The sequence below is a fragment of the Leishmania donovani genome, chromosome 36, assembly GCF_000227135.1.
Source record: "Leishmania donovani BPK282A1 complete genome, chromosome 36".
Classification (NCBI taxonomy): domain Eukaryota; phylum Euglenozoa; class Kinetoplastea; order Trypanosomatida; family Trypanosomatidae; genus Leishmania; species Leishmania donovani.
Genome location: NC_018263.1, coordinates 1189626 through 1204080, shown reverse-complemented (window position 1 = coordinate 1204080; position 14455 = coordinate 1189626). Strand labels below are relative to the sequence as shown.

The window sequence follows — 14455 nt, the reverse complement described above, 5'->3', positions numbered from 1 at the left end:
TGCCACAAACTGAACCACAGAATATATTCACTTGCTTTGTCCACACACACTCTTTTGCAGGTGGAGAGGTGTAATGACCCACTGTAGCGTACGTGTGCGTGGAGCGTCGCGCTCTCCGTCACGTTCGTTCGCTAGAGAGGGACGCGAATATGATAGGTTCAGCGTGCCGCGAAGGCCACGGAGTCGGCGCTCCGCATGGCGCACAGCCGGCCTCCCCCTCCTCTCTGCGCGTAACGCATTTTATGTGACATTAGGTGGCTCCCATGTCACCATACTCTTCTCCATCCCCCACCGCTCTAAGCCTGCCCTGCCACGTGCTTCACTGCCCCCTCTACTGGGCAAGGTGTTTCCTTGGCACAAAAGGAGCAAGAAAAACGCCTTGCCAGCTCTGCTGAGCAACGTTGCCCCTATCGTCACCAAAAGTGCGAATGGATAGCGCGCCATTTGAGGATCAAGACCTCGCCATGGCCTCGCGCGAGAGCGTGCAGCATGCCATCCACATTCAGAGCGAGGCGTACCGGCAAGCGCTCAGCGAATTGGCGGGAGAGTTGTATGTAGAGGCATACAAGCACTCACTGAAGCAGGCTCTCCGCAAGCACGCTGCTCAGTGGAAAATTGGCAGCGACGCGGACGAACACGCAAAAGGCACCCTGAACCTACACACACACTGAGAGTGAAGAGGCGAAGCAGGGGGGAGGCTCCTCCCTCCCTCCCCGAAGTTGCCATGCTCGCCCCCGTCGACTAGGCTTGTCCTCCATTTGCCCTCTAAAGTGTCTCGCATCGTCGGAGTCGAGAGCAGTGTGGGTGGGTTTGAGTCTGTGCATTGGCTCTGGTGACTCGCATTCTTCGTCCGACTGCTGCGCATGTGCCTCTGCACGAGATAGTCGGCTTAACTTCGCCTAAGAAAACGAAGAAGACAAGGAAAATCTGGCTTCTCCTGCGGTGGGTGCCTGTTACGCATTCGGGACTCTCCCTCTCGTCCTGGGTGGGGCTCAGCCAAGCCTGCATATGCACTGCCCCCCCCCTTTGCCTCCCCCATGTACCCCTTCCACTACTTCCTCTACCCCATTTTGCCCTGGCGTTCAACTGCCTTGTCGCGCATCTATAGACACAAGCTCGCGTTCAGGTACGGGCGCAGGTCGAAACACGCCGAAGATACGATCGAGACAGCAAGCAGCATGTGCACCCCAACCTGTGCAGCATCGGAGTGCGTTGCAGCTAGCATCCGGTGGCTCGACTACGCCAGCGCAACTCTAAACCCAGATCGACTACCAGAACACGCCGTACACCTGGGCGAGCTGCTCGCCCTTTTGCGTAGCGCGCAGTCGCCGCCGTCAACGCTGCAAGATGAGTGGAGCGCACAGGTGTGGGCCATGGCAGGGGAGCCGTACCTCGTGTACCTCCTTCGCTGCCTCGCTCACCAGAGCGGTCTGACGCAGCTTTCGCCGCACTTTGTCGTGCCGACCACCGAGATCGGCAACGACGACGGTGTCGCGGTCGCTGCCGTGACCGCAGGGAACTCCGCAAACCATCCATCTCGCCTGTTCTGGGAGCGGTGTGTGGTGGTGGGTGTGCGGGTGGAGCCCACGACGAAGAACCTCCTGCAGACCGGCTGGGAGACGCAGCCATGTCCGCATTGCGTGGTTCGAGAAGGAGCAGCGGCAGATGCGCATGATGGTCCTAGCAGGCGACAGCGATTGTGTGTGCTGCCGCTCCTGTACGGAGGAACTCAGTGCGGCGAGTGCGGCCATGCGCTCCCACTGGTGCCGACGTGGACTCGTGCCCTCTACTTGGTGCTGCAGCGCCGCGATCGCAGCCGCGCAGCAGCTGTCGCGTACGGCGAGGAGGTGCACCGCCACCTATGGCTGGGAGTGGCAATCGATGCTCTCCTTTACACATCCGCAACGGAGAAGCAACAGCAGCTTCTCGTGGTGCACGCTGCTGCTGCACCGGCACGGGCTGCTCCGTCGGCCACGCTGTCATGTGCCGAAACCACGAAGGGAGCACTTCACATCTTTTGCCAGGACGAGCATGTTAGCCGCCTGGCCCTAAAGTGGGGAGACGGCACTGCCTTCTACGCGGCAGCCAACCTCCACGACGTGGCCCGTCGCGTTGCCCCGCAGCTGCAGGGGCAGGCGCACATCAAGGAACTCCTCCTATTAGTAGTGCTGTACATCGTGTATCATGCAAGCCATCCGGAGGCGGCTGGGTCGCATCGGCACCCACTGCACGTGCTGCTCGTAGGGCCAGCGAAGACGGGCAAAAGTGCGCTGCTGCGGGAGGTGGCGCAGCTTATCGGGTTGGAGGCAGAGGTGCTTGAGGCCACCGTAGTGCGAACTGGCGGTAGCGGCGGTGCTGCCGGTGGCTCCTCGTTCTCCGCTGCCCTTCCTATGCGACGCAGTGCCGTCCTCATGGCAGGCTCCGGCATGACCGCCTCCACGCTGGTGCTGGACCAACTCCCTTCTACCGCAGCCGGCGCCGCTGCTATGGCGCCGCTACTGGAGGCGATGGAGCGCGGGCACGGCTGCGGCGCAGCGGGCGGAGAAGGAGAAGGCGCCGCTGCTGGAGGTCCCGATGTTCATCAGCTCCCGTCAACCATCATCGCTGCTGCCGGTGAAGAGAGTGCAGCAGCCGTGCAACTAGCGCCTTACTTCTCGCTAATCGCCGCCGTAGCGCCAACGAACTCGCTCGATGACACTGCGATCATCAGCCAAGACGTCGTCGCCGCGTCGAGGGCGAGATCGTCGCACAGCAGGGCGACGTCACGCAGCATGTCGCGGGCAACACAGCTGTCAGCATCGTCGCCACACCACTCTCAGAGCGGCCCATCCGTCTCGCAGAGCACTTCTCGCAGAATCGATCCCAGTGCCCTATCAGAGCGACTGACTCATGACGACGTGCGCTATTTTGTCCGACGCGCTGCGGAGCCTGCACTGCTGAGCAGCGTGGTGAGCCACGCCGCGTGCTACGACGCGTTCATTGGCAAGCTGGTGGATTGCGCAGGGCTGCTGGAAGAAGCACAACCGTCGGTCTGCCACGCTCTCCCGCCTCCCTCTGCGTGCCGCGGACAGCATCGCATCGGTCATCCCTCGGCGGCCAGCGACTCCCTGCGTGCGGCGCCTCTGGCCATCGATGAACACCTGCGCATCTTGTGCGCTCTCTCCCGGGCCCGGGTACTGCTGGAGCGCGCGGAGCTCCTCCGTGACGCCGGCTGGACGGCGCAGATGCGCGACGAAGTCTGGGCGCTCTATCATGGCCACCTTGTCGCCTTTGCTGATCTGATACAGCGTCGCAGCTGTGGTTCAGGGGCCATGGCATCCCGCGACCCAGCTGAGGTGCTTCGCATGACTTCGTGGCAGTCCTCGTTTTTCGACGCCTGCGGCGGCAGCACAGCTGCACCCGCACCCGCAGGCTATCCGCCTCCCAGTCGATTCAGCGGTGATGCTGCGGCTCTGGGAAGGGAGTGGAAAGGTGGGATGTGTGCGATGTCATCACGCGAAGGACGGGGCCTTTGGCATCCGCAGAAGACGCCCTCGAAGAAGCGATGCCGACTGATGTTTGTCGACGCGCTTCGCCAGCGTCAGCGTCTCTCAGCCCCGGTGGAGGGCGCCGTTCCTCCGTCGGAAGTAGAGCACCTCTTCGGGCTACTCGGTGGCAGCAGCGCCTTTGGTGATCCGCTTGATGTCGTGATCAGCCAGATGCAGGAGGAAGGACTACTCCTTCGCCGACCTGGCGGGTGGCGTTCCCTGTAGGAATGCGGCGGTTGCATAGCTGTGTCATACATGCCGACCACCACGCGTCATCACCGCGAGCGCAGCTTGCCGGACACCGGCTACAGCCGCTTCTGTTGTTGTCGCGTTCTTTGTGTGTCTGTGTGTGTGTGTGTGTGTGGTGTGTGCTTGCCGGCTTCTGCTGCGTCTCTCTGCTCTCCTCCTCCTAACAGACTTCTTTTCTTCGCCATACAAGCAGCCATCTTCTTCGTCCTTTCTCTCCCTATTCTCCACCCTTCCTCTCTCCCTCCCCCCTGCCATCGCCGCCGCCGACCCGACCCGCCCCGTTCCGCACAAGCAGCGTGGCATCTATTCATGCACGCTCTTTGTTTTCGGCTTTTCTCTTCTTGTGCTGTCCAATAGCACCTTCCCGCTCCTGCTGCGCTCCTCGCAAGAGACAGCAAGCAAGCAATATGGTACCCGATGGAGAGAGTGAGAGGGGAGAAGACGAAGTACGAGTTAGTTTCGCGAGTCGCCCTCGACATACGTGCCCTTACCACCGCTGCCGGAGACACGGAGACTTCGCAAACGAAGCGCCGTCACGGGATCAGAGCGGTGTCTCTGAGCCGAAAGGCCGCAATGAGAAGCTGCTTGCCGCTTCATGTGGGCAAGGCTTCTGTTTCCGCCATCAGTGCTGCTGCTGCTGCTCCTTCCTCTCAACCTTCGTGCGACTTTTTTTTCGCTTTTGTGTTCCACGTCCTGTCCTGTCCGGTTGGCGCGTCTCTCGGTGCATGTCGTGTCGTCATACTCTCCCATGGCGGCGCCAATGCACCCACGCGCACACTCGCCCGCCGCTATCGATAGAAGCGTCGCCTTATGCGGTAACGGAGGCTCACCGTTCATGGATGAAATATATCGGTGTTGCTACGGCCACAAACAAAACAACAGACGAGGCGGTCTTTTGACGCCGCTCTCTTCCTCACCCTACCCCCTCTCCCCTCGCCTCACTCTTGGCACGAGGGCAGCGCGCGCACACGCGTATAGCGTCTATAGTGGGTGAAAGGTGTGCTGTAGCAGTCACCTCACCTATTGTTTCTTTTTGTTGTTGCTGTTACTTTCTTCAGCACGTTCTTGCTTTACCTTTGGCCGTGGTGCACCGCATCCGCCCGCTTGCCTGCACACCCCCTCCACAGCAACGGTTTCCTCATTTTGCGCAAACGTCATTACCTCTCCTCGGCCCTCGCCCCAGCCATCGCCGTGCCGATGTCGTCTCCAGCACCACCTACCGATCGCGCAGACGCTGGGCTGCTTCATCATCTGTCGCACTCCCCGCCAGAGTCACCGGAGTCGTCCCCGCCGCCGCCAGCCTCCTCGCACCGCACGGCCGTGCTCACCTGGGAAGACGTCAGCTATACCGTCAGCGGGGCTGACGAAGGGGAAAGCCGCACCCTCGTGCGACATGTCTCCGGCTACGTTAAAAGTGGCGAGATGCTCGCCGTTCTAGGACCTTCTGGGGCGGGCAAGACGACGTTGCTCGATATCTTAGCGCAGCGAAAGATGAAAAGCAAGGGCGACATCACAGGTAGAATTATGCTGAACGGAGAGCCCGTTGAGCCGGCCGCCTTCCGGCTTTGCAGCGGCTACGTGCAGCAGGAGGATATTATGCATAGCTATGTGACCGTCGAGGAGGTGGTCCGCTTTTCTGCCACCCTCCGCACCTCGCCGACTATTTCGGAAGAGGCGCTGGAGAGTCGGGTGTCTCAGGTGCTTCGGCAGCTTGGTATTTATCACGTGCGCCACAGCTGCATCGGTAGCGCACTAATGCGCGGCATCAGCGGTGGAGAGCGAAAGCGGTGCGCTGTCGCCGCAGAGATGGTGACGTTGCCGTCCCTGCTCTTCCTGGATGAGCCGACAACCGGCCTCGACACCTTCACGGCGCTGCATCTCCTCACGCTTCTGCGCTCGCTCTCCCGTTCAGGGGTGGCTGTTGTTTTCTCCATCCATCAGCCGCGCTCGCGCATCTACGAGGTCTTTGACCGCGTTCTGCTGCTGAACGGAGTCGGGGAGGAAGCGTACTTCGGACCTGCCGCTGACGCGGTCCGGTTTCTTGCCGAGATCGGCCTCTCCTCCGGCTGTTCGAGCAACCCAGCCGACTACCTCATCGACGCCGTTTCCGTTTTGCCAGTCGAGGAGGAGGCGTGGCTGTCAGAAGAGGCGCAGCAATCGGCGGCAGTGGAGGCAGCCACGTACGGAAATCAGCTCAGCCTACCCTCGCCGTCAGTCGACTCAAAGGAAAGGTGGGAACGTTTGCCGTCGGCAGCGCCAACGCAAGGCCGTGACATCGCCGCCGCCTTTTCTTCTCTACGCCTAGCCGACGTTATGCGGCAAATCGACGAGCTGCAACGCTCCTCCAGAGCGGCAACAGCGGCGCTGACCGCGACCGGATCCCCAGTGCGCGCCTATCACCGCAGGTGGACCACACAAGTGCGGTGCATCGCCATGCGGTGTCTGCGCAATCGTTGCCGTGACCCTGTCGCGACGTACGTCTCCGTCACGTCTGCTATTGTATTCGCCTTTCTCACGGGCACGATCTACTACCAAGTCGGAAACTCGCAGGACAGCATCCGCAGTCGCATGGGCGTCCTCTTTTTCATCATGATGATCAGTACCTTCTCCTCCCTCGGCAGCCTCGAGATGTTTCTGACTGATCGCGCCATCTACGCGCGCGAGCACCGCAACGGCATGTACAGCACATCGGCGTACTATATAGGCAAGTTTATTCAAGATGCGCCCATCGTGGTGGCGACAAACTTTGTCTTCAACTTGATTGTCTACCTCCTAGTTGGGTTGCAGGGCACCGTCGCGAAGTTTCTCATCTTCGACAGCGTCGGCGCCTTGGTCACGCTGAACAGCTACGCTCTCTGCCTTCTCATGTCGAACCTGTCCAAGGACTACGCCACCGGCAACATTCTCACCTCGCTGCTGTTGGTGCTGTATCTGCTGCCAACAGGCGGCATGCTGGTGAGTCTGAACAGCATCCCACTCATGTGGCGCTGGATCAAGCACGTTTCCTTCGCCCGCTTTGCCTTTTCAGTGATGGTGGCGAACGAGTTTGACGGGCTGACCTTCGTCTGCGACTCCGTGCCGTCCGACATCGCGCCGTGCATCACATCTGGGACGGCGTACGCGGCCTCGCAGGGCATGTATGCCAAGGACATTAGATCGCACATGCTCGTTGTCGCGTTCAGCATGGTGGTCTATCTTGTACTCGGCTACCTCGTACTGCGCGGATGGCGGTCCACTGAGGGAAAGTGAAGCCAGACGGAGGAAGGGGGTGGCCAACGAAGAGAGCAGCCGAAACGCCGATTTCGAGGTCGTTTCAGTGGAAGCAATCAGCCTGAACGTGTTGTATGGCATCGAATGCTCTACAGCTCCGGTTGCTCTGTCTGCGTCTTCATCCCTACGGTTGCGTGTTTGGAGCGATGTCATTTGTTGTCGCTGCGTCGTGCCGTTTTCTTCTTGGGCTGTGTGTTCATTATGTTTGGCTTTGCAGCGTCTTTTCGTTGTTGCTGTTACCTGCTTTCCTTTCTCTCCAGCTACTGCTGTGCAACCCATCATCTCATGCATTGCGGTTTTGACCCCTGTGTCTCTACCCACGTCACCCCTCCGGCCCACCGCCCCCCCCACCACCCCTGCGTGTAGTAGGTGGTCCAGCACTGCCTCGTGTTGGGGTACCATTATTTCTTGCTTTTTCAGCGTCTCCATTCGACCACGGCCCAGGTCAACAGTTATACGTATACAAAACCACAGCACACTTGCTTCGGCTGCACCACGGCTGCGTCAGGAAACCGGGCCAATCAACACCGTTTGGCGTCGTCCAGCCCCCGGCGATTCCACTGCATACAGCGCGCAGTCTAGGGCCAAGATTGAGCCCCGCATCACCGCAACGCAGCAAAAGGGGTGAAACAGAGCAGCAGGTGGATGCACATATTTTCTGAATCACCGACAAGACTCGTAGTGGGCTTGTACAAACGTGCTCTCATGATGATCGCACGTCTCTTTGGGTCAGTGCCCACCCAGACCTGTCCGCCAAGAGCCTGCACTTGTGCCCGAGGACAGTCTGTGCAGGCTGCTTGACGGGCCCGCATCATTAGGGTGTTGGGGCACTGTCGCAACGAAATCACCGAAAAGAACGCGCGGTGCCGCGTAAGCTGCCTTGATCGAGGGGGGGCAGATGTTCTCTGCCAATGTAGCTCGCCCATCGGAATGCGGTGGAAGAGGGGGTGGGTGGGTGGGCGGGTGACGATATAAGAACGCTGAAAAGAGTGCATACAGAAGACAAAGTGTGTCAGCACTGGTGTCGCCCTTTCCTCGTGCATCGCAGCGACCTCCTGCTGGTTGCTCAGGACATTTAGCAGCATGTGTCCCTCCTCTCCCTTCCCTCACCCTTGTTTCTCTTCGCCCACGCGCGCGTGCTCTCTTTGCCGCATCAACCACCGCCGTGTCTGTCCGTGCTCAAATCGCAAGCGCACAGAGAAGCGCGCATTTTGCTTTCCTTTTTTCTTTCCTGGCGAGTTCACGCGCGCACACACACACCAGCTCACATCACTGCAGGAGCACGTGCCAGGGTGGAGGATCTCGTCGTGCCCTTTCACAGCGGCGCAAAGGCGAGAGAGAAGCGCTCTGAAGGAACACGATAAGCTCATCCGCACAGACGCGCGCACTCTGGTAATCCCCGAAGGACGGCAGCAAGATGACGGAGGTGTCCGCAAGAAAGGAGCGGCGCGAGCAGCGTCAGCGAGCGCTCGGGGTAGACTGCGTAGACCGCCTCACATGGAAAGAGTGGGAGCCGGGCAAGGAGTACAAGCGCAAGATTCTCGTCAAGAACATTGACCGTGCCTCGCAGACAATTCAGCTTTCACTGCCCGTGAACCGCAAGACCTTCATTACGCCTTTTCCGGAGCCAATCACGCTGAGCAGCGGCGTTTCACACGAAATCGTCATTTCCTTTCGCCCTACAGAGCTGGTGGAGTTGCATGACGCCGTCACCGTCACTGTGGAGGGCCGCGGCTCCTTCCAGGTACGACTGGACTGTCTTACGCCGTACGCGAAGCTGACGCTGCCGCCCAGCCACGACTTCGGCTACTGCGCCGTCGGCTCCACCGCGCACGCGCAGGTGCAGCTGCGCAACAGCGGAACCGCCCCGGTAGAGTTCAGCTGGGAAGTCTCGGCGCCGTTCTGCATTCTGCCTAGTCACGCCGTGCTGGATGAGGGGGAGATAATGCACATCACACTTCTGTTCACGCCGACGGAGGGGTGCACAATGGTGGCACAGGCTGTGTGCCGCCTGACCGGAGCTGAAGACGTAATCGCCGCCCTCAAGATATCCGGCATCGGCAAGTACCCTTATATTTGTTTTCAGGAGCCGAGTGCGGAGGAGAGGACGCTGGTGGTGCAAATGGAAGCGCAGCAGAACAGCGGCAGCAGCAGCGGCAAGCTGATCCACGTGTGCAACCCCTCGCCGGTGCCTGTATCGGTGCGCATTCGGCGCGTGGATGAAAGCCTAATGTGCGCCTTCCGCTTCGTTGTCGAGGGAAAGGTGGCGGCGGAGCAAGACGACCCGAATGGTGAAGGCGCCTTTCTCGTGCCGCGCGGTGCGGTGCAGCCGGTGCGCATCCACTACACCCCCGGGAGTCCCGGGGTGATTGACTTCAACACCTTTCAGTTCGACTGCGCGCATGGCAATTCGTTGCAGGTGGAGCTTAGTGGAACGACGCTTGGCCCGCGCGTGACAGCATCGATCAGTAGTCTCGACTACGAGGCCGTGGACCTGGAGCACATGCCCGCCGAGAAGCAGCGCACGCGTCACTTGACGCTGCGAAACGCGTCGGCAACGGACGCCCCCTTCACGTGGATGAACACGTTGCCGGGGGCGGCCTTTACTGTAGTACCTCACAGCGGTGTTGTTGGGGCGCAGTCGAGTCTGCAGGTGGCCATCACTTTTCGGCCCACGCACCCCATCCTCTACTACCGTCGCCTGTACCTGCTCATCGAGGGCGCAAAGGATGTGGTGGGGGTCGATGTGCTAGGCGGTGCCTACACTAGCGATCTGCGGCCGCCGACGCTGGCTCTCGTGGACGTCGAGGCGGCGCGGCTGCGGATGGAGCGAGGCTTGGGGCTGCTCACCCCGGAGCAACTTGCGACCGTCGCCGCGGCGGCAACAGCCGCAAAGGACGAGTTGATGGGCAGCAGGCATGAGAAGGGCCAGCGCGGAGGCCGGCGCAGCTCCGTGCCTGCTGCGACGCTCGAAATTTGGCGGCGTATCGAGGAAGACGTCCGCAGTCCCGATGTGGTCATGTGTGGAGCAAAACGCAAAGTGCGCGTGCCGCTGAGCAACTTGGAGACAGCCGACGGCAGCGTTTCCATCGACACACCCTTCGGAGTCGATGCAAAGCCTCTCTACACGTTTGGCGGTGGTGGAAAAAGCTGCAGCGACTTGCGTGGGCACCTAGTGACGGTCATGAATGCATCCAATGCGACCGCTGTGGCTACCTGGAGTCTACCCGCATTGCAAGCGTGCCCGTACGCGGTAGTGCCCACGCAACAGGTTGTCCCTCCTAACGGCTCTGCCGTCTTCCAGCTCCAGTGCAGCAGCACCGTGAGCAATGATCTGCCGGCCGCCTGCACGCTCGAGTGCTATGTGAACTATGAGTCCATGTCTGCCTTCTACTTGGCGCCGGACGCGTGCGTGGTGCCGCCGCAGTGCTTCACAGTGACCTGCACGAGTGCCAGCATTTCTGTCTTCACCTCAGCGAAGCAGAAATCGCAGCAACAGCAGCAAAGCACATCCAGCCACATCAGCTACGCGCGTCAGGTGTGCCTGCCGGCGTGTCGCGTCGGTGGCTCCTCCTACCAAGTGATAGCGTTCCAGAACAAGGCTGCCACGCCAGTGCGTTACGAGGTAACCGGTGTCATGCTCAAGCAGGTTAGTGCAGTCGTCGTGCCACCGAATATGAAGCCTGTGGCACCGGAGAAAGAAACCTCAACAGCTGCGGTGGAAGCAAGAGCAGCGCAGCAAGAGGCTGGCGAGGTGGGCGAGGCTGTGTTCTCGGTGTACCCAACTGCAGGCGTCGTGCCGGCCCTGGGCCGCCAGCTGCTTGTGGTGAAATTCAGCCCCAGAGACACGGCGCAGTACGCGGCGTCGGCCAGAATTCTGTGGGACGCAAATCTGATGCAGTCCACCGCCTCCCCCGCCGCTAGTGCTGCACTATTAGCTGCCGCGGACATCACACACCTCAACCTCTTCGGTGAAGTATGCCTTCCGCAGCTTCAGTGGCGCCAGGTTGGCGAAGACGTGACGGTGCCGCTGAGCATGATTACGCTGCCGCCGAGTTGCGTCTCGGGCGAATCGCAACAGCGCGCGTGGGTACGCAACCCGACGGGGCTGCCAGTGGAGTTCCGCTTCGACACGTCAGCGGAGCTTCTCGGGGTGCTTCGCATGGAGCCCGAGCAGGGTGTGGTGCCCGGCGGTGCGCGGCTCCCCGTCACGCTCTTCTTCAGCCCACAGCAGCCTCGCGTGTTCGACGGCTTTCTGCAGCTCTACGTGCAAGGGGGAGCCGAGGAAGCGGCAGCGCCGGGCGCGGCGCAGCTTCGGTACTGTCAGCAGCTGCGCGTGCTCGGCGAAGGCGCGTACGGAGACGTGGAGGTGGAGCCGCGGATCATGGACATCGGAGATGCCGCTGACACACGAGAGCAGCAGGCCGCCCTCACACTGTATAATAGCGGCTACTGCGATGTGCAGTACGATGTACGCGCCATGCTGGTGCACGCCGGCAAGTCGGGAGCCGGCGCCGCGGTGGTGCCGCGCCTTCACAACAGCCGCGGTGTCCTACCAGCGCGCACGCACACAACAGTGCTCGTGGCGGCGCAGCCTGCGCCGGGCTTGACGGAGTTCCTCGTCTATGCCATCGTTAGCGGCTTGTCCACCGACGTGGCCAACGTGCCGAACGCATCAACCGCAGAGGAGGCCGAACGGCACCCCCATTGCCGCTGGCGTCTACGGGCCGCACACCCGGCAGTTCAGGTGGTGGACGTCGACCTCCCCGGCGTGGCGCGGCCGCTGGCGTGGCAGCAACTCAGTCTCAACGCCATCAACGCGCAGCTCGCCACGGCTTCTGCGGAGCCTGAGGATAGCATCAATAGCGCACACGCCTCCTTCCAGCACTACGTTAGCGGATTGGACCCGATTTCGATGGATCTTGGCGTAGCGCACGAAGGTGACAGCACCGTGTGCGTCAAGGTGTGTCTCAAGAACACCGGCGACTGCCCGGCGCCGTTCGACGTGATGCTGCCAACGCAGCATGAGGCGAACAGAGAGCACTGGTGCCTGGAAAACGCAGAGCTGGAAAGTTTGTACTACATCATTGATCGCGGACTCGTGACGGTGGCACCGCAGCAGGGAAGCATTGATGTTGGGCAGACAGTTCAGCTTGAGGTGCGTTACGTGCACAGCGAGGTGGGTGTCCATCGACTGCCGATGGTGCTGCGCGTTGGCCGCGGTGGGCGGCGCGTCGCCGTGGTGCTGGAAGGACGCACGTTGCCTGCTGAGGTACGCGCGTTGAACTTCCACCACCAGAAGGTGTACGAGCTGATGCCGGTTGCCCTCGGCGACATGGAGCCGCCGCTGCAATTCATCACGGCAACAAACCCGTTTGATGAGCCTGTCGAGTACTCGGTCGACTTGAAGGCACTGCAGGAGCACACGCGAGAGCACTACGGCTTCCCTGTGTTTCAGTGCGTCGACCCGCGGGGCACGGTTTCGCCACGCGGCACGGTCCACATCGGCTTCTACTTCAGACCGCTGGAGGCGAGAGAGTACCGCGTGAGCGTCCTGCTGCAGACAGTGCAGGGAGAGGGCTACTATGTCGATTTGGTCGGCAGCGGCTACCACCCACGCAAGGTGGCGGCGACGTCGGTGATACAGTGGATCGGCCATGCGCTGATGCAAGTTCCCGCCGTCCCGCCCACCCTCGCCGCGCGCGCGCACACTGCGTTCTTGTCCGACGACGTCTGCAAGCTGGGCGCCGTCCCGTACTTCACACTGTGTAGGCGCACCTGCACATTGCAGCTCGCCGCCGACTGTCCGACTGCTATGCGCTACACCTGGCACGTCGATCGCCCGCAGCGGGGTGACGCACAGGCCGTTGTGCGCCCCTCCGAAGGCGTTGTGAAGCCCGGCAAGGAGCAGACGTTTAAGATAGTCTTCTACGCAGGCAGTACTAGCCAGGTGCTGGAGAGACTTATGACGTGCGCTGTCGTGCCTTGCGCCGCGGCGAGCAACGGGGAAGAAAGGCAGCACAGTGACAGTGGAAGTCGCCCTGGCCGGCGTATTAGGGCACCGCCGCTCCCTAGACCCAACTCCTCGAACGACGGCGGCCGCAGTGCCGCGTCGCTCAGCCTTCTTCTGCAAGCGCGAGTGATGCCGCAGGACGACTATGAGGCCCTGTATGGATCAGAGAAGCTGAATACCGCCTTCGCACCGCCCCTCTACAATAGCCACGCTGATCCGGTATCCCCCACACTGTTACCAGTCGCCTCCCAGACCACCACAAGCCCCGCCACGACGGCAGAAGTGTGCTTTGTGAAAGGGGTGATGGACGAGCTCATCCGCTCCCTGGTCGCCGCGCCCGCCGTTCAGAGCTCCTTCACAGCCTTGTGCGCCCCTCGTCACGTGACGTACGCCAATATGCGAGTCCTGCATGCCGCGAAGGCGACCAACGCAAAAGCCTTGTCCACCGCAGCAGCGGCAGCGCTGAGTCGCGGGAACGCCAGCTCTGCCGTGGCAACGGAGGAGGTACTGGAGGAGCTTCTCTGCAGTGCGCTTGCTGAAGCAGTCGCTGTCGTTTAATGCGCGTGGTCGACTGCACGTCTGCCTCTGTGTGTGTGTGTGTGTGTGTCTGTCTGTCTGTCTGTGCAGAAGGGCGGAAGGGTTAGGTGAAGGCAGCCACCCTCTTCCTGCACAAGACCAATAGGCACACACATACACGCGCACTCCCTCTTCTCTGTTCCCTTTTTCGCTTTCTGTTTTGATGTAAAGCGTTCAGCATGTACAGACCATTGCATATAGGCTTGTTCCAGTGTGTTCTCTTCTCGTGTGTGGGGGGTGCGCAGGTCGCCAGGCTTTTTGGTCGCAGCGCGTAGCTGTCCAAGGAAGCAGCTGTCTAGTCGCGTCTTCATGGAAAAGATGCAACAGCTCCAGAAGTGGAAGCGCACAAATGAAAAGGAGGTGAAGTGCACCTTGAAAAGTACGTATAGGCACGGATATCTCCTACCTCGGCACGACAGCGAGGCCATCGAGGGGAAGAGGGATTGCCCTGTAGTGTGATCGTGCTACTTCTGTGTCAGCAACGATGCCCTCAGCCCCGCACCTACGCCTGGAGCCATTTTCGCGAGAGCCATCGCATGGGTGTGGGGCGTACACGCGACAGGAGATTGAAGCGTTTCTTTCCCATACGGTCGTGTGGCTGCTCGTCCCTTCTCGTCCTCTTCCATGATCAGCGCTCTGTTCACTGCGGGCGAATCTCACCTAGGCTGGGTAGGCTAAAGACGTTGGCAACGCTGTCGCAGACCTCAATCCACGATTGAGGCCCGCTTATCTTACTCCACACCCGCATCCTTCCATCCTTATGAATCATTACAGTGCTTCGTCTTCTCGAACTATTTCTGTCCCACTCACCCTCCCTGGC

At 60.8% G+C, this 14455-nt stretch overlaps 3 protein-coding genes across 3 annotated transcripts; all 3 read left to right on the top strand.

Annotated features, from left to right (window-relative positions):
- Nucleotides 1–1037: 1037 nt before the first annotated feature.
- Nucleotides 1038–3752, top strand: LDBPK_363050 (hypothetical protein, conserved; the record flags this gene model as incomplete). Its single annotated transcript, XM_003865372.1, has 1 exon — nucleotides 1038–3752. The coding sequence occupies one exon, from the start codon at nucleotides 1038–1040 to the stop codon at nucleotides 3750–3752; it is 2715 nt and encodes a 904-aa protein (XP_003865420.1).
- Nucleotides 3753–4973: 1221 nt separating this feature from the next.
- On the top strand, nucleotides 4974–7025 carry LDBPK_363040 (ATP-binding cassette protein subfamily G, member 6, putative; the record flags this gene model as incomplete). The annotated part of the gene is made up of 1 exon (XM_003865371.1): nucleotides 4974–7025. One exon carries the CDS (start codon nucleotides 4974–4976, stop codon nucleotides 7023–7025), a length of 2052 nt encoding a protein of 683 aa, XP_003865419.1.
- Nucleotides 7026–8463: 1438 nt separating this feature from the next.
- Nucleotides 8464–13617, top strand: LDBPK_363030 (hypothetical protein, conserved; the record flags this gene model as incomplete). Its single annotated transcript, XM_003865370.1, has 1 exon — nucleotides 8464–13617. The coding sequence occupies one exon, from the start codon at nucleotides 8464–8466 to the stop codon at nucleotides 13615–13617; it is 5154 nt and encodes a 1717-aa protein (XP_003865418.1).
- Between the last annotated feature and the right edge of the window lie 838 nt (nucleotides 13618–14455).